Source organism: Opisthocomus hoazin, chromosome 8 (assembly GCF_030867145.1).
Source record: "Opisthocomus hoazin isolate bOpiHoa1 chromosome 8, bOpiHoa1.hap1, whole genome shotgun sequence".
Lineage (NCBI taxonomy): Eukaryota > Metazoa > Chordata > Aves > Opisthocomiformes > Opisthocomidae > Opisthocomus > Opisthocomus hoazin.
Genome location: NC_134421.1, coordinates 73,712,844 through 73,739,745, shown reverse-complemented (window position 1 = coordinate 73,739,745; position 26,902 = coordinate 73,712,844). Strand labels below are relative to the sequence as shown.

The following is a 26,902-nucleotide window of genomic DNA, read 5'->3' as shown; positions in this document are numbered from 1 at the left end:
TCACCTGCTGTAGGTGACCCTGCTTCGGCAGGGGGTTGGACTAGATGCCCACAGAGGTCCCTTCCAACCCCGACCATTCTGTGATTCTCTGAAACAAACCCTCCTCCTGTTTCACCAGGGCTGAACTCCAGCGCGGGGCGTTAAAGCCCCCCAGGCAGGCAGAGAGGAGACCTGAGAAGGTCCAACTGCTTCGTGCAGTCCCACCTCTGTCCCAGACCCATCTTCCAAGCCAGGAAGCGGAGACCAGAACCCCTGGGCTACGGGACCACCGTGTCGGCAAGAGGTGCCGCACTGCCGCGGCACAGCCCACGTACGCTGCGGACCGCCCGAAAGCAAGCGCGGTTTGGAGACGTTTCTGGCCTGGGAAAGCATGTTCCTAGGAGGATCCTTGGGATATTCGGGGTGCAAAACCCGCCCGGAGGCAACGCCTGAGCCCACAGCCTCTACGGAGACGAGCGGGGTGGCCAACACTCACTGGTCAACGCTCTTGGCTATGGAGGCCATGATGAAGAGGACGGCCTCCGTCACCTCCCAGGGTGGGTTCCCGTCCTTCAGAGTCGCGTAAAGCTGTAGGAGAGAGAACCAGTTGGAAAAGCAGCTGGTGGGCTCACCGCCCACTCCTCACCTCCTCTGCCCTGTGCGAACCCCCCCGTTCCACGCATCACCCTGCCGTTTTGGGGTCACAGCACCGTTCCCCAGCTGGAACCCCACCGACGTGAGACCTGCGGCTTCTCCCAGGACAGTCCCCACCACCTGCTTCGAGACCTGGTCGCTTCCTCGTGCGCAAGCAGACGGGTGGGGGTCAGGAGGATGGGGCCAAGCTCTTTTCAGTGGTGCCCAGCGACAGGACAAGGGGCAATGGGCACAAACTGAGGCAGAGGAAGCTCCAGCTGAACATGAGGAAGAACTTCTTCCCTCTGAGGGTGACGGAGCCCTGGCCCAGGCTGCCCAGGGAGGTTGTGGAGTCTCCTTCTCTGGAGATATTCCAGCCCCGCCTGGACAAGGTCCTGTGCAGCCTGCTCTGGGTAACCCTGCTTGGGCAGGAGGGTTGGACTAGATGACCCACAGAGGTCCCTTCCAACCCCTACTATTCTGTGATTCTGTGATTCTGTGTGTGACGTCCCCCCCGTGCCAAAAGCCACCAGTCCCTGGCTACCCCCGGCACCACGCGCGCCTCGCCCCGCTCCCACCGACCCACCTGGGCAAAACACTCCACCGATCCCACCAGGAAGATGAGGTCTTTCACCAGGTCCGAGACCCGCATCCGGAACTCCCCGAAGTCGTCCGTCTCCTCCGGGACCCCCTCCTAACGGAGACGGGGGAGGGCAGAGGGGTGAGAGCGGCTCGGGGAAACCCGGCTTCCCGTTCACCCGCGGCCGGGACGAGACGAGCGATCCCGTTTTTGAGAGGTCCATGGCTTCTGCCCTCCTCCCCCCAGCTCAAGCTGCCGCAGGGGATCAGCGCACGAAGGAAACGCCGAGAGCCCGGGCGCGTGCGGCGCGTTCCTGCTCCGAGGGGCAGGTGGAGGGGTGGAAATTCCTGCTCCAAGGGGCAGATGCAGGGGTGGAAATTCCTGCTCCAAGGGGCAGGTGGAGGGGTGGAAATTCCTGCTCCAAGGGGCAGATGGAGAGGTGGAAATTCCTGCTCCAAGGGCAGGTGGAGGGGTGGAAATTCCTGCTCCAAGGGTCAGATGGAGGGGTGGAAATTCCTGCTCCAAGGGCAGGTGGAGGGGTGGAAATTCCTGCTCCAAGGGGCAGATGCAGGGGTGGAAATTCCTGCTCCAAGGGGCAGATGGAGGGGTGGAAATTCCTGCTCCAAGGGCAGGTGGAGGGGTGGAAATTCCTGCTCCAAGGGGCAGATGCAGGGGTGGAAATTCCTGCTCCAAGGGCAGGTGGAGGGGTGGAAATTCCTGCTCCAAGGGGCAGGTGGAGGGTGGAAATTCCTGCTCCAAGGGGCAGGTGGAGGGGTGGAAATTCCTGCTCCAAGGGCAGGTGGAGGGGTGGAAATTCCTGCTCCAAGGGGCAGATGGAGGGGTGGAAATTCCTGCTCCAAGGGGCAGGTGGAGGGGTGGAAATTCCTGCTCCAAGGGGCAGATGCAGGGGTGGAAATTCCAGCTCCGAGGGGCAGGTGGAGGGGTGGAAATTCCTGCTCCAAGGGGCAGATGCAGGGGTGGAAATTCCTGCTCCAAGGGGCAGATGCAGGGGTGGAAATTCCTGCTCCAAAGGGCAGGTGGAGGGGTGGAAATTCCTGCTCCAAGGGGCAGGTGGAGGGTGGAAATTCCTGCTCCAAGGGGCAGATGCAGGGGTGGAAATTCCTGCTCCAAGGGGCAGATGCAGGGGTGGAAATTCCTGCTCCAAGGGGCAGGTGGAGGGGTGGAAATTCCTGCTCCAAGGGGCAGGTGGAGGGTGGAAATTCCTGCTCCAAGGGGCAGGTGGAGGGGTGGAAATTCCTGCTCCAAGGGGCAGATGCAGGGGTGGAAATTCCTGCTCCAAGGGGCAGATGCAGGGGTGGAAATTCCTGCTCCAAGGGGCAGGTGGAGGGGTGGAAATTCCTGCTCCAAGGGGCAGGTGGAGGGTGGAAATTCCTGCTCCAAGGGGCAGGTGGAGGGGTGGAAATTCCTGCTCCAAGGGGCAGATGCAGGGATGGAAATTCCTGCTCCAAGGGGCAGATGCAGGGGTGGAAATTCCTGCTCCAAGGGGCAGGTGGAGGGGTGGAAATTCCTGCTCCAAGGGGCAGATGCAGGGGTGGAAATTCCTGCTCCAAGGGGCAGGTGGAGGGGTGGAAATTCCTGCTCCAAGGGGCAGATGGAGAGGTGGAAATTCCTGCTCCAAGGGCAGGTGGAGGGGTGGAAATTCCTGCTCCAAGGGTCAGATGGAGGGGTGGAAATTCCTGCTCCAAGGGGCAGGTGGAGGGGTGGAAATTCCTGCTCCAAGGGGCAGATGCAGGGGGGAAATTCCTGCTCCAAGGGGCAGATGCAGGGGTGGAAATTCCTGCTCCAAGGGGCAGGTGGAGGGGTGGAAATTCCTGCTCCAAGGGGCAGATGCAGGGGTGGAAATTCCTGCTCCAAGGGGCAGGTGGAGGGGTGGAAATTCCTGCTCCAAGGGGCAGATGCAGGGGAGGAAATTTCTGCTCCAAGGGGCAGATGCAGAGGTGGAAATTCCTGCTCCGAGGGGCAGATGGAGGGGTGGAAATTCCTGCTCCAAGGGGCAGATGCAGGGGTGGAAATTCCTGCTCCAAGGGGCAGGTGGAGGGGTGGAAATTCCTGCTCCAAGGGGCAGATGCAGGGGTGGAAATTCCTGCTCCGAGGGGCAGATGGAGGGGTGGAAATTCCTGCTCCAAGGGGCAGATGCAGGGGTGGAAATTCCTGCTCCAAGGGGCAGGTGGAGGGGTGGAAATTCCTGCTCCAAGGGGCAGATGCAGGGGTGGAAATTCCTGCTCCAAGGGGCAGGTGGAGGGGTGGAAATTCCTGCTCCAAGGGGCAGATGCAGGGGTGGAAATTCCTGCTCCAAGGGGCAGGTGGAGGGGTGGAAATTCCTGCTCCAAGGGGCAGATGCAGGGGTGGAAATTCCTGCTCCGACGGGCAGATGCAGGGGGGAAATTCCTGCTCCAAGGGGCAGATGCAGGGGTGGAAATTCCTGCTCCAAGGGGCAGATGGAGGGGTGGAAATTCTGCTCCAAGGGGCAGATGGAGGGGTGGAAATTCCTGCTCCAAGGGGCAGGTGGAGGGGTGGAAATTCCTGCTCCAAGGGGCAGATGCAGGGGTGGAAATTCCTGCTCCAAGGGGCAGGTGGAGGGGTGGAAATTCCTGCTCCAAGGGGCAGATGCAGGGGTGGAAATTCCTGCTCCAAGGGGCAGGTGGAGGGGTGGAAATTCCTGCTCCAAGGGGCAGGTGGAGGGGTGGAAATTCCTGCTGCAAGGGGCAGATGCAGGGGTGGAAATTCCTGCTCCAAGGGGCAGATGGAAGGGTGGAAATTCCTGCTCCGAGGGGCAGATGCAGGGGAGGAAATTTCTGCTCCAAGGGGCAGATGGAGGGGTGGAAATTCCTGCTCCAAGGGGCAGATGGAGGGGTGGAAACTCCTGCTCCAAGGGGCAGATGCAGGGGTGGAAATTCCTGCTCCAAGGGGCAGGTGGAGGGATGGAAATTCCTGCTCCAAGGGGCAGATGCCTCCCACCCCACTGCCTCCAGAGCAAGCAAAGCAAACGTGGCCTTACGTGGTCCGAGTCGAGCTGGCAGTGCCTGGCCAGAGCATGGAGCAGGCGCTGGATGTAGGCTTTGAAGATGCTGTGGATGACGGCGTCGTCCGTCTTGTACAGGTGCTCCCCCAGTCTGTACCAGAAGTTAAACGAAATTTCTACCACCTGCGTAGAAAGAAAACGAAAAATAAATTCGGGGGCTCGTTATCAAGGGAACATCTCCGCTCTGCCGGAGGGAGAGGTCTGCTCCGGGGGCGAGCGCAGCGCGGCGGGGTCCCGCAGATCTCCGTCGGTGCCGCTTCGTCCCGCGACGACGGAGCGGTTCGCCCGGGTTCGCCGCTCTCCTCCGCTCCTTGCCGCTCCGCAAGGGATTGGAAACGCGCTGAGGTCATCTGGAAACCTGCCAGCAGCCCTCAGAAGGGAAACCTCTCCTCGGCAAAACGGACGAGGAACCGTCTCTGGCTTCGAAGCGTGGACATCGCCTCGTTTCGCCTCGGCGGTGAAGTTTTGATCTCCCCGAGGTGTTGAACCAAGCGAGGGGGCTCCACCAGATCCCGGCGCGGCGGGAGGCTTCGCCCGCCCAGAGCCGATCCCCACCGCTTTTAAGGGTCAAATAATCCAAATAATCCTGACAGCCGGCTCGGGGTGCGCACAGGCTTGGGCTAATGACGCCACGGCGACGGCAACCCCAGGCAGGAGCAAAAATCTCCGAGAAAGGGGACGCCGCTCCAAAGCCGACAGCCTCATAATTTATAAGCGTGGTTATTCAGAAAAAGCACACCCACAGATTTTAATTTTTTCAGGAGCAGCTGCGGAGCTTCGGGTCCTCCCAAGCGTCGCTGGCACAGCCCGAGGGAGACGGAGCTCAGCAGAGCCGGGAAGGGGACCACGAGTCGCCGAGCCCCGCGGGGACCTGCCGAAGCGCAGCCCCCCGTGATCCCCACGACGGAACAAGACCCCCCCCGAGGGGCTGCGTCGCAGCAGCCACCGTCTCCCAGCGAACTCGCCTGCTGGTTTCTCAGGTCTGATGTGCTTCCAGGCATGGGAAGCTTCCAGAGATCCCAGTGCCCACCCAGCACCTCCCCGGAGGGACCTCGAACACGGAGGGGCAGGGGGGGAGCGCGCCCCGGTAAATCCCAGCCGGCACCTCCCCGCGTGGGACCGAGCGGGAGGCAGCCGGGGAGCGGCCGCTGGGATTTCAGCGCCCGTTTTGGAAGAATAAAAGAGGGGGGGGGGTTAAAAGGAGACCACATCTTAAACACAACTTTCTGTACTCAAGGGAGGGCGGGCGGGGAGCCGTGATGCCAAAGAGCATTTCATGTCCTTGGGGGGGGCAAAGTGACCACCAGCAATCCCCGCGGAGCCTGACCGGGGTCGAACGCTCGGAAAGGAATCAACAGAGGCTTTCCGAGCCGCGCTGGCAGCCCCACACGTCCGGGACGCCGGGAAAGGGAAGCTACGGCAGATTTCTGCGTCGGGAGCGTTTCAAGGCCAGCAGCTGGCAGGAACCACAGCCGGGAGGCAACAGAAAAAGGAACTTTCCCAGCGACTCGGCCGCGGAGGGGGGAGATTTGGTGCTCAGAGAGGGCCCCGGGTGCGCCGCACTCACCTCGTACTGCGGGTGACCTGCGCAGATCAGCAGCAGCTCCAGCGTCCGCAGGTCACCCAGCCCTTGGCCCGGCGTACAGACGATTTTATCTAGGAAGGTCTCGCACAGCTCGGTGAAAACGCGGCAGTAATTGAGCACCCTGGGGAAGGGAAAAAAAACAAACAGAGGACACGGGTCAGGAGGATCTCCCGCCCGGGAGAGGCTTGGGCTGGGCGGGTGACGCGCCCCGGAGCCCGGTCTCAGAAACACCAACTTCTGCTTCAGCTGTTGGGCAACGCGGCTTTGTTCCAAAAGAGGTGAGAACGCTGGGCTCCAGTAAACAAACCTTATGAAATGTTCATATTATGCACAGCATCGGAGAAAACTTCTCCAAACCCACGGTGGTGAGGCATAGGATGTCTGTGCGGGACAGCTCGAGTCCAGTGAGAGCTGGGCACAGAGGAACCCGATGGAGTGCAACCAGGGCACGCACAGGGTCCTGCCCCTGGGGAGGAACAACCCCAGGCACCAGCACAGGCTGGGGCTGAGCTGCTGGAGAGCAGCTGTGCGGAGAGGGACTGGGAGTGCTGGGGGACGACAGGGTGACCAGGAGCCAGCAGTGTGCCCTGGGTGCCAAGAAGGCCGATGGGATCCTGGGGTGCATCACGAGGAGTGTGGGCAGCAGGGCGAGGGAGGTTCTCCTGCCCCTCTGCTCTGCCCTGGGGAGGCCCCATCTGCAGTGCTGTGTCCAGTGCTGGGCTCCCCAGTTCCAGAAAGATGAGGAGCTACTGGAGAGAGTCCAGCGCAGGGCTGCGAGGATGAGGAGGGGACTGGAGCATCTCTCCTGCGAGGAGAGGCTGAGGGAGCTGGGCTTGTTCAGCCTGGAGAAGAGAAGGCTGAGAGGGGACCTTCGAAATGCCTCTAAATATCTGCAGGGTGGGGGTCAGGAGGACGGGGCCAGACTCTTTCCAGTGGTGCCCAGCGACAGGACAAGGGGCAACGGGCACAAACTGGAGCAGAGGAAGCTCCAGCTGAACCCGAGGAAGAACTTCTTCCCTCTGAGGGTGACGGAGCCCTGGCCCAGGCTGCCCAGAGGGGCTGTGGAGTCTCCTTCTCTGGAGATATTCCAGCCCCGCCTGGACGCGGTGCTGTGCCCCCTGCTCTGGGTGACCCTGCTTGGGCAGGGGGTGGGCTGGGTGACCCACAGAGGTCCCTTCCAGCCCTGCCTGCCAGGCTTTGGTGATTCTGTGATTCTGTGGATCCAGCCGTACCCAGGCTCCTCTCCGAGCAGGAGTTCGGAAAGCAAGTGGGTCCAGTCCAAGCCTGGGGACGCAACGGGAGGGTCTCCCTTACCCCTTACGCTTTCCTTTTACTCTGTATAAACCATTTGCCACCCCAAACCTCCCTCCGTTCTGTATTCCCCCCATCTGACAAGCGACAGACTGAACCTTGCCAACCAACTCCGTAAGATGACAATTTCTAAATTTCCAGTAAAATCTTTTCTTGCAAAACCTCTGAGTGATCATGGAAGCGACCTCACCGCTCCTTCGCAACACGTAAGAGACCTCAGAGTGCCGCACACGAACACCGCGGAGTCCAAAACCAACCGTGGAGTTAGTGACCGTACCTCTCCTTCCTCCCCCAGCTCACTTACTTGTCCAGGTCCTCGCGTGCTACAGCCATGTGGTAGGCACTCTCGAGAGTAAGGACGCCCTGGAAAAGCTGCAAGGCCAGCGGAAGGTTCGTCTCCACGTTCTCGATGGCGTAGAGGGCTGAGCACACGCAGTCCGAAGCGGCTTCGTGGAGGTTTGATGACGTCTTGTCTTGTTGCTGCAAGAAAGAAGCAGGAGAGCCCAGTGATTATGTATGAAATGAGAAATGGTAGTGGAAAAATGAGTCTTTTGTTGCTCCTGAAGCTTGGTCGAGCTTCTGCGTGGCCACAGCTCCCAACAAGCCGCTCCTGCAAAGCCTGTGCTGCTTCACCACCCTGAATGCTCGAGGTCAAACCCAACCCTTCACAGAATCCTAGAATCATTAAGGTTGGAGAACACCTCTAAGATCACCAAGTCCAACCATCACCACAACCCCACCATGTCTACTTCATCCTATGGGCAAAGTCATAGAATCCTAGAATCATTAAAGTTGGAGAAGACCTCTAAGCTCACCAAGTCCAACCATCACCTCAACACCTCCATGCCTACTTCGTCCTATAAGGGAAGTCATAGAATCCTGGAATCATTAAGGTTGGAAAAGACCTTTAAGATCATCAAGTCCAACCGTCAACCCAACACCACCATGCCTACTTCGTCCTATGGGCGAAGTCATAAAATCATAGAATCATGAAGGTTGGAGAAGACCTTTAAGATCACCAAGTCCACCCATTACCCCAACACCACCATGCCTACTTCATCCTATGGGAAAAGTTATAGAATCTTAGAATCATGAAGGTTGGAGAAGACCTTTAAGATCACCAAGTCCACCCATCACCCCAACACCACCATGCCTACTTCATCCTATGGGCAAAGTCATAGAATCCTAGAATCATTAAAGTTGGAGAAGACCTCTAAGATCACCTAGTCCAACCATCACCCCAACATCACCATGCCTACTTTGTGCTATGGGCAAAGTCACAGAATCCTGGAACCATTAAGGTTGGAGAAGACCTGCAAGATCATCAAGTCCAACTGTCACCCCAACACCATGATGCCTACTTCATCCTATGGGCAAAGTCACAGAATCCTAGAATCATGAAGGTTGGAGAAGACCTCTAAGATCATCAAGTCCAACTGTCAACCCAACACCCCCATGCCTGCTGAACCATGTCCCCAAGTGCCACATCTACATGGTTTTCAAACCCCTTCACGGATGGGGACTCCACCACTGCCCTGAGCAGCCTGGTCCAGCGCCTGACCCCCTTCCCAACAGGACTCCACCGACTCTTCCCCGAGCGAGGCAAACGCAGGAGGGAAAACACCACCCGCAATCCACGGCAGCTCAGAAGGAACAGAAACGCCGCGCAGTCGTTTGCGGGACAACGCAGCGGAGGGCTACAAGGATGGTGAGGGGACTGGAGCATCTCCACTACGAGGAGAGGTTGAGGGAACTGGGCTTGTTCAGCCTGAAGAAGAGAAGGCTGAGAGGGGACCTTATAAATGCCTACAAATATCTGAAGGGTGGGTGTCAGGAGGATGGGGCCAAGCTCTTTTCAGTGGTGCCCAGTGACAGGACAAGGGGTAATGGGCACAAACTGAGGCACAGGAAGTTCCGTCTGAACATGAGGAGGAACTTCTTCTCTCTGAGGGTGACGGAGCACTGGAACAGGCTGCCCAGGGAGGTTGTGGAGTCTCCTTCTCTGGAGATATTCAAGACCCGCCTGGACAAGGTCCTGTGCAGCCTGCTGTAGGTGACCCTGCTTCGGCGGGGGGGTTGGACTGGGTGACCCACAGAGGTCCCTTCCAACCCCTACTATTCTGTGATTCTGTGATTCTGTGAACGCCGCGCCGCTCGTTAGCCCGGTTGGGTCACAGCATCACAGAAGAGCTCAGGCTGGAAGGGACCCGTAAAAACCTTCGAGCCCTCGGTGGGGACGGAGACGCGGTTTCTCACAAGCAGGCGTGAAATCTTCATCGTTGGGACGGTCTTGGGGGCGAACAAGCCGATTTTGGGTCCCGCCTGGCAGATATTCGCAGCGATGGCGCACGGCTCGTTTAGCCGGCGCTTTAATGGCTCCCGCAGAGCCTTGAGCAATCAAGGAGACGAGCCCGGCATACTAACGAGGAGCAGAGAGCAAAGAGCGAAGCGCTGAGAGGGAACAAAGGAGCAGCTTTCGCACGAGATCCCACCACGTTCGGAAAGCAACTCCCGGTCCCACGTGAAGGTGGACGCAGGGAGGAGAAAACGCCCGGTTTAGAAACGTTCACGCGATAAAAAAGCCGAGGAGCTCCATGTCCTGCCCTGGAGGGGACGGGTTTCTGCTGCGGCACCGCTCCGGAGCCGCGTCCCTGCGCGAATATTCTCCGTTCCTCCTCCCACCGAGCGGCAGCCCTCGTCTGCGTTCGTTACTAATTGAACCGGCACCACGGAACAGATGCAAACGAGGGATCCCGTTGAACAACACGAGGAGGAAGAGACAACTCCTGTGCTGGGGCACCGGTCCGGGCAGTGCCCAGAGCAGGCTGCACAGGACCTTGTCCAGGTGGGGTTTGAATATCTCCAGAGAAGGAGACTCCACAGCCCCTCTGGGCAGCCTGGGCCAGGGCTCCGGCACCCTCAGAGGGAAGAAGTTCTTCCTCGGGTTCAGCTGGAGCTTCCTCTGCTCCAGTTTGTGCCTGTTGCCCCTTGTCCTGTCGCTGGGCACCACTGGAAAGAGTCTGGCCCTGTCCTCCTGACCCCCACCCTGCAGATATTTAGAGGCATTTCGAAGGTCCCCTCTCAGCCTTCTCTTCTCCAGGCTGAACAAGCCCAGCTCCCTCAGCCTCTCCTCGTAGGAGAGATGCTCCAGTGCCCTCCTCATCCTCGCAGCCCTCCGCTGGACTCTCTCCAGTAGCTCCTCACCTTTCTGGAACTGGGGAGCCCAGCACTGGACCCAGCACTGCAGATGGGGCCTCCCCAGGGCAGAGCAGAGGGGCAGGAGAACCTCCCTCGCCCTGCTGCCCACACTCCTCTTAATGCACCCCAGGATCCCATCGGCCTTCTTGGCACCCAGGGCACGCTGCTGGCTCCTGGTCACCCTGTCGTCCCCCAGCACTCCCAGTCCCTCTCCGCAGAGCTGCTCTCCAGCAGCTCAGCCCCAGCCTGTGCTGGTGCCTGGGGTTGTTCCTCCCCAGGGGCAGGACCCTGCCCTTGCCCTGGCTGAACGTAACGTCCAAGTGTGCTCCAAGGACACCTGGCACCTCCCTTGGGAGCAGCAGTGACCCAGGTAACGTCCAGAAACGGCCGCTTCTCTGACGTTCAGTCTTCAGTTCTGCTCCGAATGCTCTGCAGCCATCGCAGGGGGATGGAGCTGGGCTCCTGCTCGAGCTAGACAAGATATCAGCTTAATACCGGCTCCAAAATTGATGGTTAGTAGAGCAGGAATAAAGAGGACAGATATAAATAGAAGATTAAATATTCTTTGAGCTTCTTCCTTGCTGTACTGTCTGCCGGCGACTGCGGCAGCGAGTTGATGGAGATGAAAGGATCCCTGATGGCCACGCAGCCAGAAGGCTCCTGCAACCCAGCACCTGCGTCTCTGCCACGCCGTGGAGCGCGGCCTCGGCTCTCCCCGCTGCCAGAGCAGGACTCCTGCTCCGTGCCGCCGCTCTCCGACTGTCCTCCGAGGCGGACAGCCAGGACAGCCATCCACAAGAAGGGTCGGAAGGAGAATCCCGGGAACTACAGGCCTGTCAGCCTGACCTCGGTGCCGGGAGTCGTTCATCCCGAGTGCGCCCACCGGGCATGTGAAGGACAACCAGGGGATCAGGCCCAGCCAGCACAGGTTCATGAAAGGCAGGTCCTGCCCGACCAATGTGATCTCCTTCTGTGACCAGGTGACCCACCTAGTGGATGAGGGAAAGGCTGGGGTGTCATCTACCTGGACTTTAGTAAGGCCTTGGACACTGTTCCCCACAGCATCCTCCTGGAGAAACGAGCTGCCCGTGGTTTGGACGGGTGCGCTCTGCGCTGGGTGAAGAACCGGCTGGATGGCCGAGCCCAGAGAGCGGTGGGGAATGGAGTTAAACCCAGCTGGTGGCGGTCACCAGTGGTGTCCCCAGGGCTCAGTGTTGGGTCCGGTCTTGTTTCACAGCTCTATCAATGGTCTGGATGAGGGGATTGAGTGCTCCCTCAGTAAGCTGGCAGATGACACCAAGCTGGGTGGGAGTGTCGATCTGCTGGAGGGTAGGAAGGCTCTGCAGAGGGGTCTGGACATGCTGGATCCATGGGCCGAGGCCAACTGTGTGAGGGTCAACAAGGCCAAGAGCCAGGTCCTGCCCTTGGGTCACACCAACCCCACGCAAGGCTCCAGGCCTGGGGAGGAGCGGCTGCAGAGCTGCCCGGCGGAAAAGGCCCTGGGGGTGCTGGTCGGCAGCCGGCTGAGCAGGAGCCAGCAGTGTGCCCAGGTGGCCAAGAAGGCCAAGGCCATCCTGGCTTGGATCAGCAATGGGGTGGGCAGCGGGAGCAGGGCAGGGATCGGGCCCCTTTGGGCCCCTCGCTCCCAGCAGGACATGGAGGGGCTGGAGCGTGGCCAGAGAAGGGCAGCCAGGCTGGGGAGGGGGCTGCAGAACAAGTCCCCTGAGGAGCGGCTGAGGGAGCTGGGGCTGCTCAGGCTGGAGAAGAGGAGGCTGAGGGGAGACCTTCTCGCTCTCTGCAGCTCCCTGACAGGAGGGGGCAGGGAGGGGGGGTTGGGCTCTGCTCCCCAGGACCCAGCGACAGGATGAGAGGCGATGGCCTCAGGCTGCGTCAGGGGGGGTTCAGGTTGGAGATTGGGGAAATTTCTTTCCTGAGAGAGTGGTCAGGGGTTGGGCCAGGCTGCCCAGGGCAGTGGGGGAGTCCCCATCCCTGGAGGGGTTCAGACACCGTGTGGCTGTGGCACTTGGGGACAGGGTTTAGCAGGCGTGGGGGGGTTGGGGTGACGGTTGGACTTGATGATCTTGGAGGTCTTTTCCAACCTTAGTGATTCTGTGATTCTATGATCTATGCATCCACCCATCAGATCTACGTGTCCACCCATCCAATCTGGACTTCCACCCGTCAGATCTACGTGTCTACCCATCAGTGGCTGTGGCACTTGGGGACATGGTTTAGCAGGCGTGGGGGGGTTGGGGTGACGGTTGGACTTGGTGATCTCGGAGGTCTTTTCCAACCTGAACAATTCTCTGATTCTATGACCAAAGGAAGGCGATCCTTTCGGGCAGCGCAGAGCTGTGGCTGTGCACACAGAGCTCGCTCCTCCCTCCCTGGACACCACGCTCCGAGGAGCTGATCAAGGTAAGGACCAGAGGGCTCCTACTCAGGAGGGGAAGGACCAAGCTCACCTTCCACACCTGCACAAGTAGAAAAGCGGCGTCGCTTCTCAGACGCTCTCGGACCGAGAAGTGACCCCATCCTGGCACCCAAGGCCCACCACCACCTTGCTTCCCGAGAGAAACACTCACCAGCACCTCGAAGAGGAGCGACAGCAACTTGCTGTTTGCCATGAAGGTGCTGTCCAGGACGCCGAGGTTGAACCAGCTCCCCAAGCACCGGAAGATTTTGATGAGCATCTTCTCGTCGTTGCCTGCTTTCTCCACGCATGTCATCTGTGGCAGGACAAGGGAGAAGTGCTTAGGAACCCGACTCCAACACGCAATTTCACAAGCAAAATGATAAATAATCGTACGAAAGCCATCCTGGGGTCTCTGCAGTGAGTACCAAGAACTTCCCCCCAAGACCTAGGGGCGTGGGACAGCCAGCAGTGACCTCTCCAAGAGGCCGACACAACCTGAAGCCACCAAGCAGCAGTGTGGTACCCACGTGGAAGCAGCACTCACACCAGAAGACGCCTGAGGATGCCCACGCCAGCGGAGAGGACTTCTGCGCCCAACTAGGGCGACCACGTCCCCACGTCGGTTTTGTGGCTGGGGACACGACAGTTCTGCAAACCCGCTCTCAAGAGCAGGTGGGCTTTGAGAGGGTGCTCAAAGCACGCTCAGCTAGCGACAGGACGAGAGGCAACGGCCTCAGGTTGCGTCAGGGGAGGTTCAGGTTGGATACTGGGGAAAATTGGGTGGAGTCCCCATCCCTGGAAGGGTTCAAAAAACGTGTGGATGTGGCACGTGGGGACATGGTTTAGCAAGCATAGGGGTGTTGGATTGATGGTTGGACTTGATGGTCTTAGAGGTCTCTTCTCACCATATGGTGATGTAAAATTCTGATTTCTTATCGTCGATATTAGCACAGGGCTCAGCTTCTGGCTGTGCTCCCTGAAATTCTGCTGGAAGATATTTCTACGGCCATTTTAGCCCACAAATAGCACCCAAGCTGATGGTCAAACCCAAAAGTCCCCAGAGAGGAAACGGCCTCAGGCTGCGTCAGGGGAGGTTCAAGTTGGAGATTGGGGAAATTTCTTTGCTGAGAGAGTGGTCAGGGGTTGGGCCAGGCTGCCCAGGGCAGTGGGGGAGTCCCCATCCCTGGAGGGGTTCAGACACCGTGTGGCTGTGGCACTTGGGGACACGGTTTAGCAGGCGTGGGGGGGCTGGGGTGATGGTTGGACTGGATGATCTCAGAGGTCTCTTCCAACCTTGATGATTCTGTGATTCAAGACAGCTTCCAGCACCCCCACAAAGCAGCCCCGGCCCCGGTGAGATGTAGGGGCAGAGCCAAAAACCTCTCAGTCAACTTCAGCTGCGGTTACGGAAGCGAGAGGAGCAGTCTGAGTGTTCTCCTTCCCTCCCAGCCCACCCGTTTGCTGCAGAACCCCGTCTCAGACTGGCGGAGCACGGACGCGAAGAGGCTTCGCACATCGCAGACCCCTAAACTCACTCAAATCTCAGTTTAATGTTCCTCACCACAGAACAACCGCTGCCGCGGAGAACATCGGGCCAACCCGAGGACAGCCCGAACACCCCAAGGACAGGACGGGGTCTGGCAGCAGCCAGCCCTCATTTCCAGAGTTGGCCAACACTTCTGCTGCTCAACGGCGCCCAACGGCACCCCTCAACAAAACCTAAGCAGCAAAGGACGCCCTGGCCTCGCCCGGCTGAGGGGAAGGAAGAGTAGGTGGGCAGGCAGGACCTGGGGAAGGATCCCCGACTCCCTTCTCCCCAGAAGAGAGCCTAGGTTGGCCAAGCAATCCTGCACGTGAGAGCTTCCAGAGATCACAGAATCACAGAATGGTCGGGGTTGGAAGGGACCTCTGTGGGTCACCCAGCCCAACTGCCTGCCAAAGCAGGGTCATCTACAGTAGGTTGCAGAGGACCACGTCCAGGTGGGGCTGGAATATCTCCAGAGAAGGAGACTCCCCAGCCCTCTGGGCAGCCTGGGCCAGGGCTCCGTCACCCTCAGAGGGAAGAAGTTCTTCCTCGGGTTCAGCTGGAGCTTCCTCTGCTCCAGTTTGTGCCCGTTGCCCCTTGTCCTGGCGCTGGGCACCACTGCAAAGAGTCTGGCCCCGGCCTCCTGACCCCCCCCCTGCAGATATTTAGAGGCATTTCGAAGGTCCCCTCGCAGCCTTCTCTTCTCCAGGCTGAACAAGCCCAGCTCCCTCAGCCTTTCCTCGTAGGAGAGGTGCTCCAGTCCCCTCCTCATCCTCGCAGCCCTCCGCTGGACTCTCCAGTAGCTCCTCATCTTTCTTGAACTGGGGAGCCCAGAGATCCTCACTTGATGCTTCAGTCCTGAAGATGGAATGTCATATTTCACCACCGTCCCTCTACAAGTTCTTAAAACCCCATTTTGTGACTCAGGAAAGCGATTTTATTCTGTAAATCCTGCCCGGAAAATTTCATGTTGCTCTTCAGGCAGGTGGCTGAAACGCCCTCACTGGGATTCACCACGAAAGCCCCAGGAGAACGCGGAGGGAGTCTGAACAAAGCCTCGCGACGGGGCTACGACCCTCGGCGACCCAGCGCTGGCGCCGTCGCCTGTCGCACCGATGTGACAGGCAGGCTTCTCCGAAACGTCCCAGGAGAAGAGCCGAGGGCTGGAGACGGCCCCGAGGGATGGCGCGGGCATTTGGGGAAGGTGAAAAGAGTTTCTGAACTGAGCGAGGTTCAAAGACAGCGAAGCCCACGGAGAAGGTGGAACTGGGCTCCCCTGACGGTGGCGGTGGAGATGGCATGGAGCTTCACAGCGACAAACGCGGCTTAAGGGGCGAAGAGAGGCTCCTCAAGCAAGACCTGAGCTGCTACCGAGCAGAGGACACGGCTCAGCTCTGTGTCCTGAGACACGGGACGAGAGGCAACGGCCTCCAGCGGTGCCAGGGGAGGTTTAGATTGGATGCTGGGGAAAATTTGTTCACTGAAAGGGCCATCAAGCGCTGGAACGGGCTGCCCAGGGAAGCGTCCCCATCCCTGGAGGGGTTTAAAAGCCGTGCAGACGCAGCGCTCGGGGATGCGATTTCGTGGTGGGCTTGGCAGCGTTGGGTTTATGGTTGGAACTGATGCTAAAGGTCCTTTCCAACCGACGTGACTCTGCGATTCCGTGAGTCTACGATCCTTGGTCACCACGATCCCCTTCCTCCAGCGCTACCGGGGCAGCTCTGGCAAAGGCAGCCTCCTTCCCCGGCCTCCCCGGGGAACACCAACACCGCACAAACACGAAACCTCCACCGGACCTACCCGCCACGCTCCTGTCTCTATTCCAGGTACCCTCTGCGGCTTTCTTCATCGCCGACCCGCAAAAAGCAGCGTGGAAACGGAGCGGGGACCCCCTGCCAAGGTTCCGGGCCAGGTGCAAGCTCAGATCGAGACCTCCTGACCTCCAGCCTGCCCTTTTCTCCAAATTAAACCATGGAAAATCCGGAGGGGTTGAGCCTGTGCTGGGTCCCACCAGAGAAGGGGATTCGGAGGGGGAAGGGGGAGCGGGGAGGGCCCGCAGGTCACACCTGAGAGGTCGGCGGGGATAAACGGAACGGCGCGGGGAGGTGCAAAGATGCTGCACGCTGGAGCCAGGAGAGACACAGAATCACAGAATGGTCGGGGCTGGAAGGGACCTCTGTGGGTCACCCAGTCCAACCCCCCTGCCGAAGCAGGGTCACCTACAGCAGGCTGCACAGGACCTTGTCCAGGCAGGGTCCATTCTTCAGTGCCAAAGACCCAGCTCACAGTGACTCTACAGAAGAGATCAAACTTTTGTAAGGAGCATTAGATCCGCCTTCTCTGAATCCCAAAATAGCAGATCCAAATTAAAAGGGCCCAGGATGTCCATCTAACCATAATCCATTTTCAGCCGTTGGCTCTAAACTGTGAGACACATTCCTAAATCAGATATTGCACAAATATAACATCCTGGTTATGGAATCACATAATTACTCAGTTTGGAAAGGACCTCTGGAGGTCACCTAGTCCAACCCCTTCCTCAAAGCAGGGTCAGCTAGAGCAGGTTGCTCAGGACCTGCTGGATTAATATCTTGATCCAACACTTCCACACTTAGTCTGGGATAGCTGTTCTCTCATCCCTCAGTTTCATGATCTTCACTCTGAGGGTGACGGAGCACTGGAACAAGCTGCCCAGGTAGGCTGTGGAGTCTCCTTCTCTGGAGATATTCAAGACCCGCCTGGACAAGGTCCTGAGCAGCCTGCTGTAGGTGATCCTGCTTCAGCAGGGGGCTGGACTAGATGACCCACAGAGGTCCCTTCCAACCCTTACTATTCTGTGAAAATTCTGTGAAATTCTGTGAAAATTTGAGATGATGTAGAGAACTAAGCTTTTAAGAAGCATAGCTCAAGGAGAAGAGACCATGGTCGACAGGTAGAACTAACGCCCTGCAGCTTCACGCGTCCACGAGGAGGAAATCTAAACGACAGCCTAATGAGCAAAGGGAGACCGTGATTCCGACCGGCTGCCGAGGGTCCGTCCGCTCCCCGCCTGTCGACGAGCTGCGTGAAGTGGTAGGCATCGGCGGGGAGCTCCGGGGGCTCTGCCCGAAGCCCGAGTCAGGCATAGAATATCACAGAATATCACAGAATAGTAGGGGTTGGAAGGGACCTCTGTGGGTCATCTAGTCAAACCCTCCTGCCGAAGCAGGGTCACCCAGAGCAGGCTGCACAGGACCTTGTCCAGGCAGGTCTTGAATATCTCTAGAGAAGGAGACTCCACAACCTCCCTGGGCAGCCTGTTCCAGTGCTCCATCACCCTCAGAGGGAAGAAGTTCTTCCTCATGTTCAGATGGAACTTCCTGTGCCTCAGTTTGTGCCCGTTGCCCCTTGTCCTGTCGCTGGGCACCACTGAAAAGAGCTTGGCCCCATCCTCCTGACACCCACCCTTCAGATATTTGTAGGCATTTATAAGGTCCCCTCGCAGCCTTCTCTTCTTCAGGCTGAACAAGCCCAGTTCCCTCAACCTCTCCTCGTAGGAGAGATGCTCCAGTCCCCTCCTCATCCTCGCAGCCCTCCGCTGGACTCTCTCCAGTAGCTCTTCATCTTTCTTGAACTGGGGAGCCCTTAACTGGACACAGTACCCCAGATGAGGCCTCACCAGGGCAGTGTAGAGGGGAAGGAGAACCTCCCTTGTCCTACTGGCCACACTCTTCTTGATGCACCCCAGGATCCCATTGGCTTTCTTGGCAGCCAGGGCACGCTGCTGGCTCATGGTTAACCTGTCGTCCACCAGGACGCCCAGGTCCCTCTCCGCAGAGCTGCTCTCCAGCAGGTCCACCCCAAGCCTGTACTGGTGCATGAGGTTGTTCCTCCCCAGGTGCAGGACCCTGCATTTGGCTTTGTTGAACCTCATCAGGTTCCTCTCTGCCCAGCTTTCCAGCCTATCCAGGTCACGCTGAATGGCAGCACAGCCTTCTGGAGTATCTACCACACCTCCCAGTTTGGTGTCGTCAGCAAACTTGCTGAGGGTACACTCTAACTCTTCATCCAGGTCGTTGATGAAGAAGTTAAACAAGACTGGGCCCAGTACTGACCCCTGGGGGACACCACTTGTCACCAGCCTCCAACTAGACTCAGCGCCGCTGATGACAACCCTCAGCTTGGCTGCTCATTTACCGAGGTCACACCACGCCGCGGAGCATGAGAAGTCCCTCCGGGAAGGAAGGAGCCGGCAAGGAGCGTTTCTTCTCACTCCCCGGAGCAATGCACCCCAACGCTTACTCTTTGCTCCCCAAACCTGCCCTGCTCTGGGGCCCACAACAGGCTGGTCCTTGGAGAGCACGAACGCTCCATGGGTGAGGAACCTTTTGAAGAACCAGGAGACTCAGCTACAGCCTCCCTGTTCGGCCAGCTCTAAAGGAGTCCCGCGGCTCAGCGCACAGCTCAGCTTCTCACGCGGTGCTCAGAGATCAGGCACGTTCGAAAGGGGTACGAGAAGAGAGCGGAATCACAGCTCTACGAATCTGAACATCTTCCAAGAGACACATCGAGACACACGGCTGGATCGAGAGGTGAGCGAGAGATCACCTCTCATCAAGAAGAGTGTGGCCAGCAGGACAAGGGAGGTTCTCCTTCCCCTCTACACTGCCCTGGTGAGGCCTCATCTGGAGTACTGTGTCCAGTTCTGGGCTCCCCAGTTCAAGAAAGATGAGGAGCTACTGGAGAGAGTCCAGCGGAGGGCTGCGAGGATGGTGAGGGGACTGGAACATCTCCCCTACGAGGAGAGGTTGAGGGAACTGGGCTTTTTCAGCCTGGAGAAGAGAAGGCTGAGAGGGGACCTTATAAACGCCTACAAATATCTGCAGGGTGGGTGTCAGGAGGATGGGGCCAGACTCTTTTCAGTGGTGCCCAGTGACAGGACAAGGGGCAACGGGCACAAACTGAGGCACAGGAAGCTCCAGCTGAAGATGAGGAAGAACTTCTTCCCTCTGAGGGTGACGGAGCCCTGGAACAGGCTGCCCAGGGAGGTTGTGGAGTCTCCTTCTCTGGAGATATTCCAGCCCCGGCTGGACAAGGTCCTGTGCCCCCTGCTCTGGGTGACCCTGCTTGGGCAGGGGGGTTGGACTAGATGACCCACAGAGGTCCCTTCCAACCCCTACTATTCTGTGATATTCTGTGATCCGTGTCTACACACCCAGAACGGGCTGAAGTAATGGTTTGCTTCACCCTCAAATAACCCAAACCGACCGCAGCCCGCGCAGGAATCCCGTCCCGACCAGCGACCGACCCGACCGCAGCCCTCGCCCAGAACTTCAAGCACACGGCGCCAGGAAAGAGCCCTCCGCACGCCGGACCCCAGCGAGAAGAGCACAGCCCTGGCACGGAGAGCCCAGCCAAGAGGAGGAGAACGTCCTCAAGGGAATGTCCTTGGTGAAGGGACTGGAGAACAAGTCCCCTGAGGAGCGGCTGAGGGAGCTGGGGCTGCTCAGGCTGCAGAAGAGGAGGCTGAGGGGAGACCTTCTTGCTCTCTGCAGCTCCCTGACAGGAGGGGGCAGGGAGGGGGGGTTGGGCTCTGCTCCCCAGGACCCAGCGACAGGATGAGAGGCGATGGCCTCAGGCTGCGTCAGGGGGGGTTCAGGTTGGAGATTGGGGAAATTTCTTTTCTGAGAGAGTGGTCAGGGGTTGGGCCAGGCTGCCCAGGGCAGTGGGGGAGTCCCCATCCCTGGAGGGGTTCAGACACTGTGTGGCTGTGGCACTTGGGGACAGGGTTTAGCAGGCATGGGGGGGTTGGGGTGATGGTTGGACTGGGTGATCTTGGAGGTCTTTTCCAACCTTCATTATTCTACAAGTTTCCATAACCAGCTCCACTTTCAATCCAGTGCTGGCACCTGGAACCTGACTGCGACTTTGATCTGCTTGGAGCTGACACACACAAAACCAGCTCGTTTCACACAGACCAGCTTTTCCATCGCATCCAACCCAGAATAATCTGGATCCGTGCTGTGGACGGGGAGAAGAAGCTGCCTGAACTTCTTCAGCAGCTGGGCAGGGCTCGGGCGCTGCTCGGTCTCCTTACCAGCAGGGAGATGACCGTGCTGGAGTAGTACGCCAGATCTTCGATGATTTCGGTCCGGCGGTTGGCTCCGATGCGCAGGGATCGGCTGTGAACCTCCTCCGGCAGCACGGTGAGGATTTCCAGCAGAAAGGGCAGGGATGTCACATCATTGCTGTACCTGCAGCGACAGGGAGGAAGGTCAGCGCGTGCCGGCCGCTGACAGCCAAGCGCAGGCAGAAAACCTAAACACGGGCAGGGAGGTTATCAGAGCAGCGAGAGACAGAGGGGCATGTCCATCACAGGGGCTCAGCAAAAGCGTTACGGGCAAATCCAGCTCCCTCCTGCTACAGGAATACCAGGGGACCATCGCAGCACGGTGAGCTGTCCCAACAAGGCGGTCTCCCCAACAAGGAACCTGATGAGGTTCAACAAGGGCAAGGGCAGGGTCCTGCCCCTGGGGAGGAACAACCCCAGGCACCAGCACAGGCTGGGGCTGAGCTGCTGGAGAGCAGCTCTGCGGAGAGGGACTGGGAGTGCTGGGGGACGACAGGGTGACCAGGAGCCAGCAGCGTGCCCTGGGTGCCAAGAAGGCCAAGGGGATCCTGGGGTGCATCACGAGGAGTGTGGGCAGCAGGGCGAGGGAGGTTCTCCTGCCCCTCTGCTCTGCCCTGGGGAGGCCCCATCTGCAGTGCTGGGTCCAGTGCTGGGCTCCCCAGTTCCAGAAAGATGAGGAGTTACTGGAGAGAGTCCAGCACAGGGCTGCGAGGATGAGGAGGGGACGGGAGCATCTCTCCTACGAGGAGAGGCTGAGGAAGCTGGGCTTGTTCAGCCTGGAGAAGAGAAGGCTGAGAGGGGACCTTCGAAATGCCTCTAAATATCTGCAGGGTGGGGGTCAGGAGGCCGGGGCCAGACTCTTTGCAGTGGTGCCCAGTGACAGGACAAGGGGCAATGGGCACAAACTGGAGCCAAGGAAGCTCCAGCTGAACCCGAGGAAGAACTTCTTCCCTCTGAGGGTGCCGGAGCCCTGGCCCAGGCTGCCCAGAGGGGCTGTGGAGTCTCCTTCTCTGGAGATATTCCAGCCCCGGCTGGACGCGGTGCTGTGCCCCCTGCTCTGGGTGACCCTGCTTGGGCAGGGGGTGGGACTGGGTGACCCCCAGAGGTCCCTGCCAACCCCCACCATGCTGGAATTCTCAGCATCACAGCGCAGGAGCACGTGGCATCCCACACAGGCAAACGCAGGGCAGGGAAAACGCTGTCACGCCAAAATCGCGCGTTCCTGCGCTGGCCGGCCAAAGCCGGGGAGGCGGACGAGGGATCAACACGGAACAAAAACAGGGATGAGGAAAATCGCTGAGTCTGCAACCACCACGGCCACGGCCGCTCTGTTAGAGCCGCAGACAGACCCAGCCCTCCGGCCAGCGCAGCTCCCCACTGCCCTCCAGAACGCTTTAAAGCATTAACCGAGGAAGAGAAACTTTCCCGTCGTCGGGCCGTTTGCCGCCGCGCGCCTTTCCAGACCACGCGGGCCGGCACGTTTACTCGAGGAACAGTGTTTTAACGACACAACCAGGCACTTACTTTTCAACCAGCGTCTGGACGCAGCCCTTCCAAGAAGCCATCTGCAGGGCAAGGTCTGCTATCGCTAAAGCAAGCTGAGAGGGGAAGAGAGAGTGAAAAAACACACGGGTAAGCGCGGTGACTGATGAAATCTGCCCAGGAGCACAGGCAGAAGTGACCAAAGCGGGAGCTGGCTGCCATCAGCAGCGAGCAACGGCTCTGAGCGTCGGCTCTGGCAGGGCTGCGGCTCGGGGCTGGCTACCAGCCTGCTCCCGACGGCAAGTTGGGACCGACCGGTCAGGGTTTCGCTGCCGAGAGCGGCCCCAGCCCTCTCCCGCTCGCCGACGTTGGTGGAGCAGCTCCTTCCAGCCCCCAGCCCAGCGCCTACCTGGGTGACGATGACCGGCGACAGGTCTTTCAAGTTCTGGATGTGGGACAGCAAAGAGTCCCGTAACGAAGCGTGGGAGTCCGTGGGGAGTTCGTAGAAGGAAGTCTGGATCTTCATCTTCATGGTCTGCGCCGCGAAGTAGCACGACTCCACATCCTGACGGATCTGCAGGAGCTGGTCGGAGATCTCCCAGGCGTGGACCTGCGGGCAGAGCACGGCACGGTCAGCGAGCAGGCAGGGCCACGCCGAGCGAACCGACGGCGGGCTTAGGAGAAACCCCAGATTCCCCCAGACGAAAACGTACCCCCTACAGCAAAATCCCCCCCAAAATTTTCAGCAGGAGAGTCCCCGGCGCGTTGCTGTCACAGCTCCGGCCGCGGGGGCTGCCTAAGGAGGGTGCTGGGCAGTGACACCCACCAGATCAGCTTCCAGCACACCCCTGACGTCGGTGCAGACGCTCACAGCCCCGGGAGAGCGGATCCGACGCCCATCCTCGCAGTAACGCACAACGAAAGAGGCTTTTTGGGGTTGAGATGGGTAATTCCTGCCCCTGTCAGCAATAAAAGCGGAGGGAGCGCAGCAAGGGACCAAGGGAAGGAGGAGGATTGGGTAAAGGTCTCCCCAGATCCAAGTAATGAGGCGTAATCGTTAGATTGAAGCTGCTGGGCCCATCTGAGAGCCCACACCGGTGACTCCACGGCGCGCTGCGGGCACACCGGAGAGCTGGGGGGAGAGCCGGAGGCCGACGACACGGCTTGGGCAGAAACCCTTGGCTTCGGGGTCTCCTGTTCAGGAACCAGATCTTCTTATCCACAGCACAAAGCACGCCTCAGCAAAGCTCCAGGAGGTGACGCCAGCCACTGCGAGACGGGGATGTTCTTCACGGGCTTGAAGCTGCCATGATGAAGAGAAACCCCCGGGAAAAAGGAAAGATCCACATGGAACGGCAGATCCAGGTTGTCACCTTCCCCTAAAGCAGCTCTGCGGAGAGGGACTGGGAGTGCTGGGGGACGACAGGGTGACCATGAGCCAGCAGCGTGCCCTGGGTGCCAAGAAGGGCAATGGGATCCTGGGGGGCATCACGAGGAGTGTGGGCAGCAGGGCGAGGGAGGTTCTCCTGCCCCTCTGCTCTGCCCTGGGGAGGCCCCATCTGCAGTGCTGGGTCCAGTGCTGGGCTCCCCAGTTCAGGAAAGAGGAGGAGCTACTGGAGAGAGTCCAGCGGAGGGCTACGAGGATGAGGAGGGGACTGGAGCATCTCTGCTGCGAGGAGAGGCTGAGGGAGCTGGGCTTGTTCAGCCTGGAGAAGAGAAGGCTGAGAGGGGACCTTCGAAATGTCTCTAAATATCTGCAGGGTGGGGGGCAGGAGGATGGGGCCAGACTCTTTCCAGTGGTGCCCAGCGACAGGACAAGGGGCAACGGGCACAAACTGGAGCAGAGGAAGCTCCAGCTGAACCTGAGGAGGAACTTCTTCCCTCTGAGGGTGACGGAGCCCTGGCCCAGGCTGCCCAGAGGGGCTGGGGAGTCTCCTTCTCTGGAGATATTCCAGCCCCGGCTGGCCGCGGTGCTGTGCCCCCTGCTCTGGGTGACCCTGCTTGGGCAGGGGGTGGGACTGGGTGACCCCCAGAGGTCCCTTCCAACCCCTCCATTCTGTGATTCTGGGATTCCCAGTCACAAGCTTCTCCTCCCAAGCTCATATTTAGGCATGGAGCTGGGGACAAAGAAGAGCCTTTTGGGATGTCTTCTGCTCACCTGCAAGGGAAGCAGAGCGTTGCGTCGCATCGGGCTGCCCGGCACGGCGCTTCAGCCAGGCAACAACGGCCGCTGAAACCCCAGGAGGGAAAGAAGGGGTTTTCATGGAAAATCTGGCTCGGGTTCCCTCGGCCCAGCCCAAGCATGAGGAGATAACAGACAGCAGGCTGATGTCTTCTTTCACTGACCTTGAACCCGGCGACGTTCTGCGCCGTGCAAACTGAAGGCAGCGTTACAAATGGGTGATGGCTCTGTAACGGGGCAGGGTCACCGCTCTTGGGCTTTAGCACAGTGAAAAAACGCAAAAGGCAGCGGCGTCGGACACGGGGACACAGGACTTCCGACGAGCGCTTCCCAGCCTGAAGCTCGCGACGCGGACGCGGCTTCGCAGCCCTCGCCTCGACACCCTTCATGCCACAGGACTTCCCCGAATTAAATCCAGCGTGAAATAAAACCTCTATATTTTCAAAAAAAAAAACATTCTAGTCCTCATTTCAGCCTTGGTAGTGAGGGAGGTTCTCTCACAGCCTTCGGCCAGCTGTTCCCATGGCTGAATACCAATAAAATAATGATGGTTCAGAACCGATCCACCCCTTGCAGGCGGGTGCTGCGAAAAAGCCGTGGTCTCCGACACATCACCGGCCGACGCTCGAGAAACCAGGCGTCGCGGTCAGAGGTCTGCACGGGGAAGAGACGAGGCCACGGAGAACGTGCCGCGTTGCTCGACACGTCAGGTCGGGATGACCCAGTCTTCTTCTCAGCGAAAAAAAGAGTCTCTTTTGCATATGGTGACGTAAAATTCTGATTTCTTATTGTCGATATTAGCACAGGGCTCAGCTTCTCGTTGTACTCCCTGAAATTCTGCTGGAAGATATTTCTACGGCCATTTTAGCCCGTAAATGTCACTCGAGCTGATCGTCAAACCCAAAAGTCCCCTGAGAGGAAACGGCCTCAAGCTGCGTCAGGGGAGGTTCAGGTTGGAGATTGGGAAAATTTCTTTGCTGAGAGAGTGGTCAGGGGTTGGTCCAGGCTGCCCAGGGCAGTGGGGGAGTCCCCATCCCTGGAGGGGTTCAAAAAACGTGTGGATGTGGCACTTGGGGACATGGTTTAGCAGGCATGGGGGTGTTGGGTTGACGGTTGGACTTGGTGATCTTGGAGGTCTTTTCCAGCCTTCATGATTCCAGGATTCTATGACTTCGCTCATAGGACGAAGTAGGCATCATGGTGTTGGGTTGACGATTGGACTTCATGATCTTGCAGGTCTTTTCCAACCTTGACGTTTCCAGGATTCTATGACTTCGCCCATAGGACGAAGTAGGCATCATGGTGTTGGGTTGACGGTTGGACTTCGTGATCTTGCAGGTCTTTTCCAACTTTGATGTTTCCAGGATTCTGTGACTTTGCCCATAGCACGAAGTAGGCATGGTGGTGTTGGGCTGACGGTTGGACTTGGTGATCTCAGAGGTCTTCTCCAACCTTCATGATTCTGTGATTCTATGACTTTGCCCATAGGACAAAGTAGGCATGGTGGTGTTGGGCTGAAGGTTGGACTTGATGATCTTAGAGGTCTTCTCCAACCTTCATGATTCTATGACTCTGTGATTCAGACGTGAGAGTAACATACACCAGGGACCCTCAGGGCACCCCGACGTTCTCCCATCTCCTCTCCCCTTCTCCGCTTAGCTCAGCAGAATCCAAGCAAACCATTGCATCCAAAGACATTGGGAAGAGCCCCAAACCAGCCCAACCTCAGCAGCAGGCGAATCCATCCCCTGCACGGCCTGCTGCCGTGTCCAGACGGAGCCGTTCCCTCCTCACAGCGTTCAAGGGCACGCAGCACGTTTCTCCGCGGGGCCGTCACCTCGCTGTCGATGCCGGTCCCCGCCCCGGCCGTGCGTGAGGTTGGCTGCGAGTCCTCGTCTCCAACCTCGGGCTGACGCCGATGCCGGGAATCGCTTCTACCTTTGAACTTCGCTGCAGCGAGAGGCTGGAGGGCGGACAGACGAGACTGCCCAGGGACACACGGATGGCCGGGCTGGCTGTGATGGGTGCTCACCAGGCTTTGAAGGCCCCGCTCATGATGGTCAAGGAGCTCTTTCTGGAGATGCCTCCTCTTAGAGCTCCTTCGCTGTCACCAGGCCTCGGTCCTTCCCTTCCAGCTGCCTCTGCGACCTCGGTCTGCTAAAGAAGTTTTGTCCGACGACTCCAGCTATTCCTGGCGCGTCACTCGCCCGTAAAAACTTCAAAAGGGGTCGTAAGAAAAATTTGGAGGCGTTTCTGACGGAAACGTCCCTACGGATTTATTTACACTCGCCAGGCAATTCCCCAGCTGGCAATAAACAAAAAGCCCTTCTTAATAAACGAGAAATACAATAGCCGGAATCACACCAGCCCCTCCGCGACTCGTACTGAGAACTTTCTCAACTCGTATTAACGGGTGCACACTTTCCACCGCGTGTAGAACCGAACATTTGCAGACAGGGAGGCAGAACGGGGGACTCGGCAGTAAGCGTGTGAGGAGATGCTCCAAAAAGCACGTAAAATCCAAAGCCAGTGCGCCCCGGCCCCGCTACGCAAGCGCTCATCGAACCATCCGGAGTCATCGATTCAACAAAGACGGCAGAATTATGAACAGTTTCGTGATCGCTAACGACTGGCGGGACGAAAAGGAGCTGTTGGCGTGCCCATAATTTACTGCGTCGTCGTCATAAATCGTGCAAAGCCTTCAAGAGCCGGAAGAAGTTGGCTTGTGTGACCTCAGAGGGCTCCAACGAGGATTACCCAGCTTGATGATCAATATATCAGAAAAATAACCCCCCGGAAGGAGTATTTAGCAGGAATAGATGGATACGGGAGCAGGATGGGCAAGGAAGACCTTATAGA

The 26,902-nt window shown here is 58.7% G+C and overlaps 1 protein-coding gene across 1 annotated transcript in view; it reads right to left on the bottom strand.

Moving 5' to 3' along the window:
- Nucleotides 1–26,902, bottom strand: part of TNPO3 (transportin 3) — a 51,271-nt gene that overhangs the window by 12,208 nt on the left and 12,161 nt on the right. The window contains exons 2-10 of the mRNA XM_075428886.1: nucleotides 22,271–22,471; nucleotides 21,904–21,977; nucleotides 20,347–20,503; nucleotides 12,915–13,058; nucleotides 7,436–7,611; nucleotides 5,803–5,941; nucleotides 4,212–4,358; nucleotides 1,199–1,306; nucleotides 476–567 (exon numbers count right to left, since the gene is read on the bottom strand). Coding sequence (XP_075285001.1) covers nucleotides 476–567; nucleotides 1,199–1,306; nucleotides 4,212–4,358; nucleotides 5,803–5,941; nucleotides 7,436–7,611; nucleotides 12,915–13,058; nucleotides 20,347–20,503; nucleotides 21,904–21,977; nucleotides 22,271–22,471 — 1,238 coding nt within the window. The remainder of the gene's footprint in view (nucleotides 1–475; nucleotides 568–1,198; nucleotides 1,307–4,211; nucleotides 4,359–5,802; nucleotides 5,942–7,435; nucleotides 7,612–12,914; nucleotides 13,059–20,346; nucleotides 20,504–21,903; nucleotides 21,978–22,270; nucleotides 22,472–26,902) is intronic.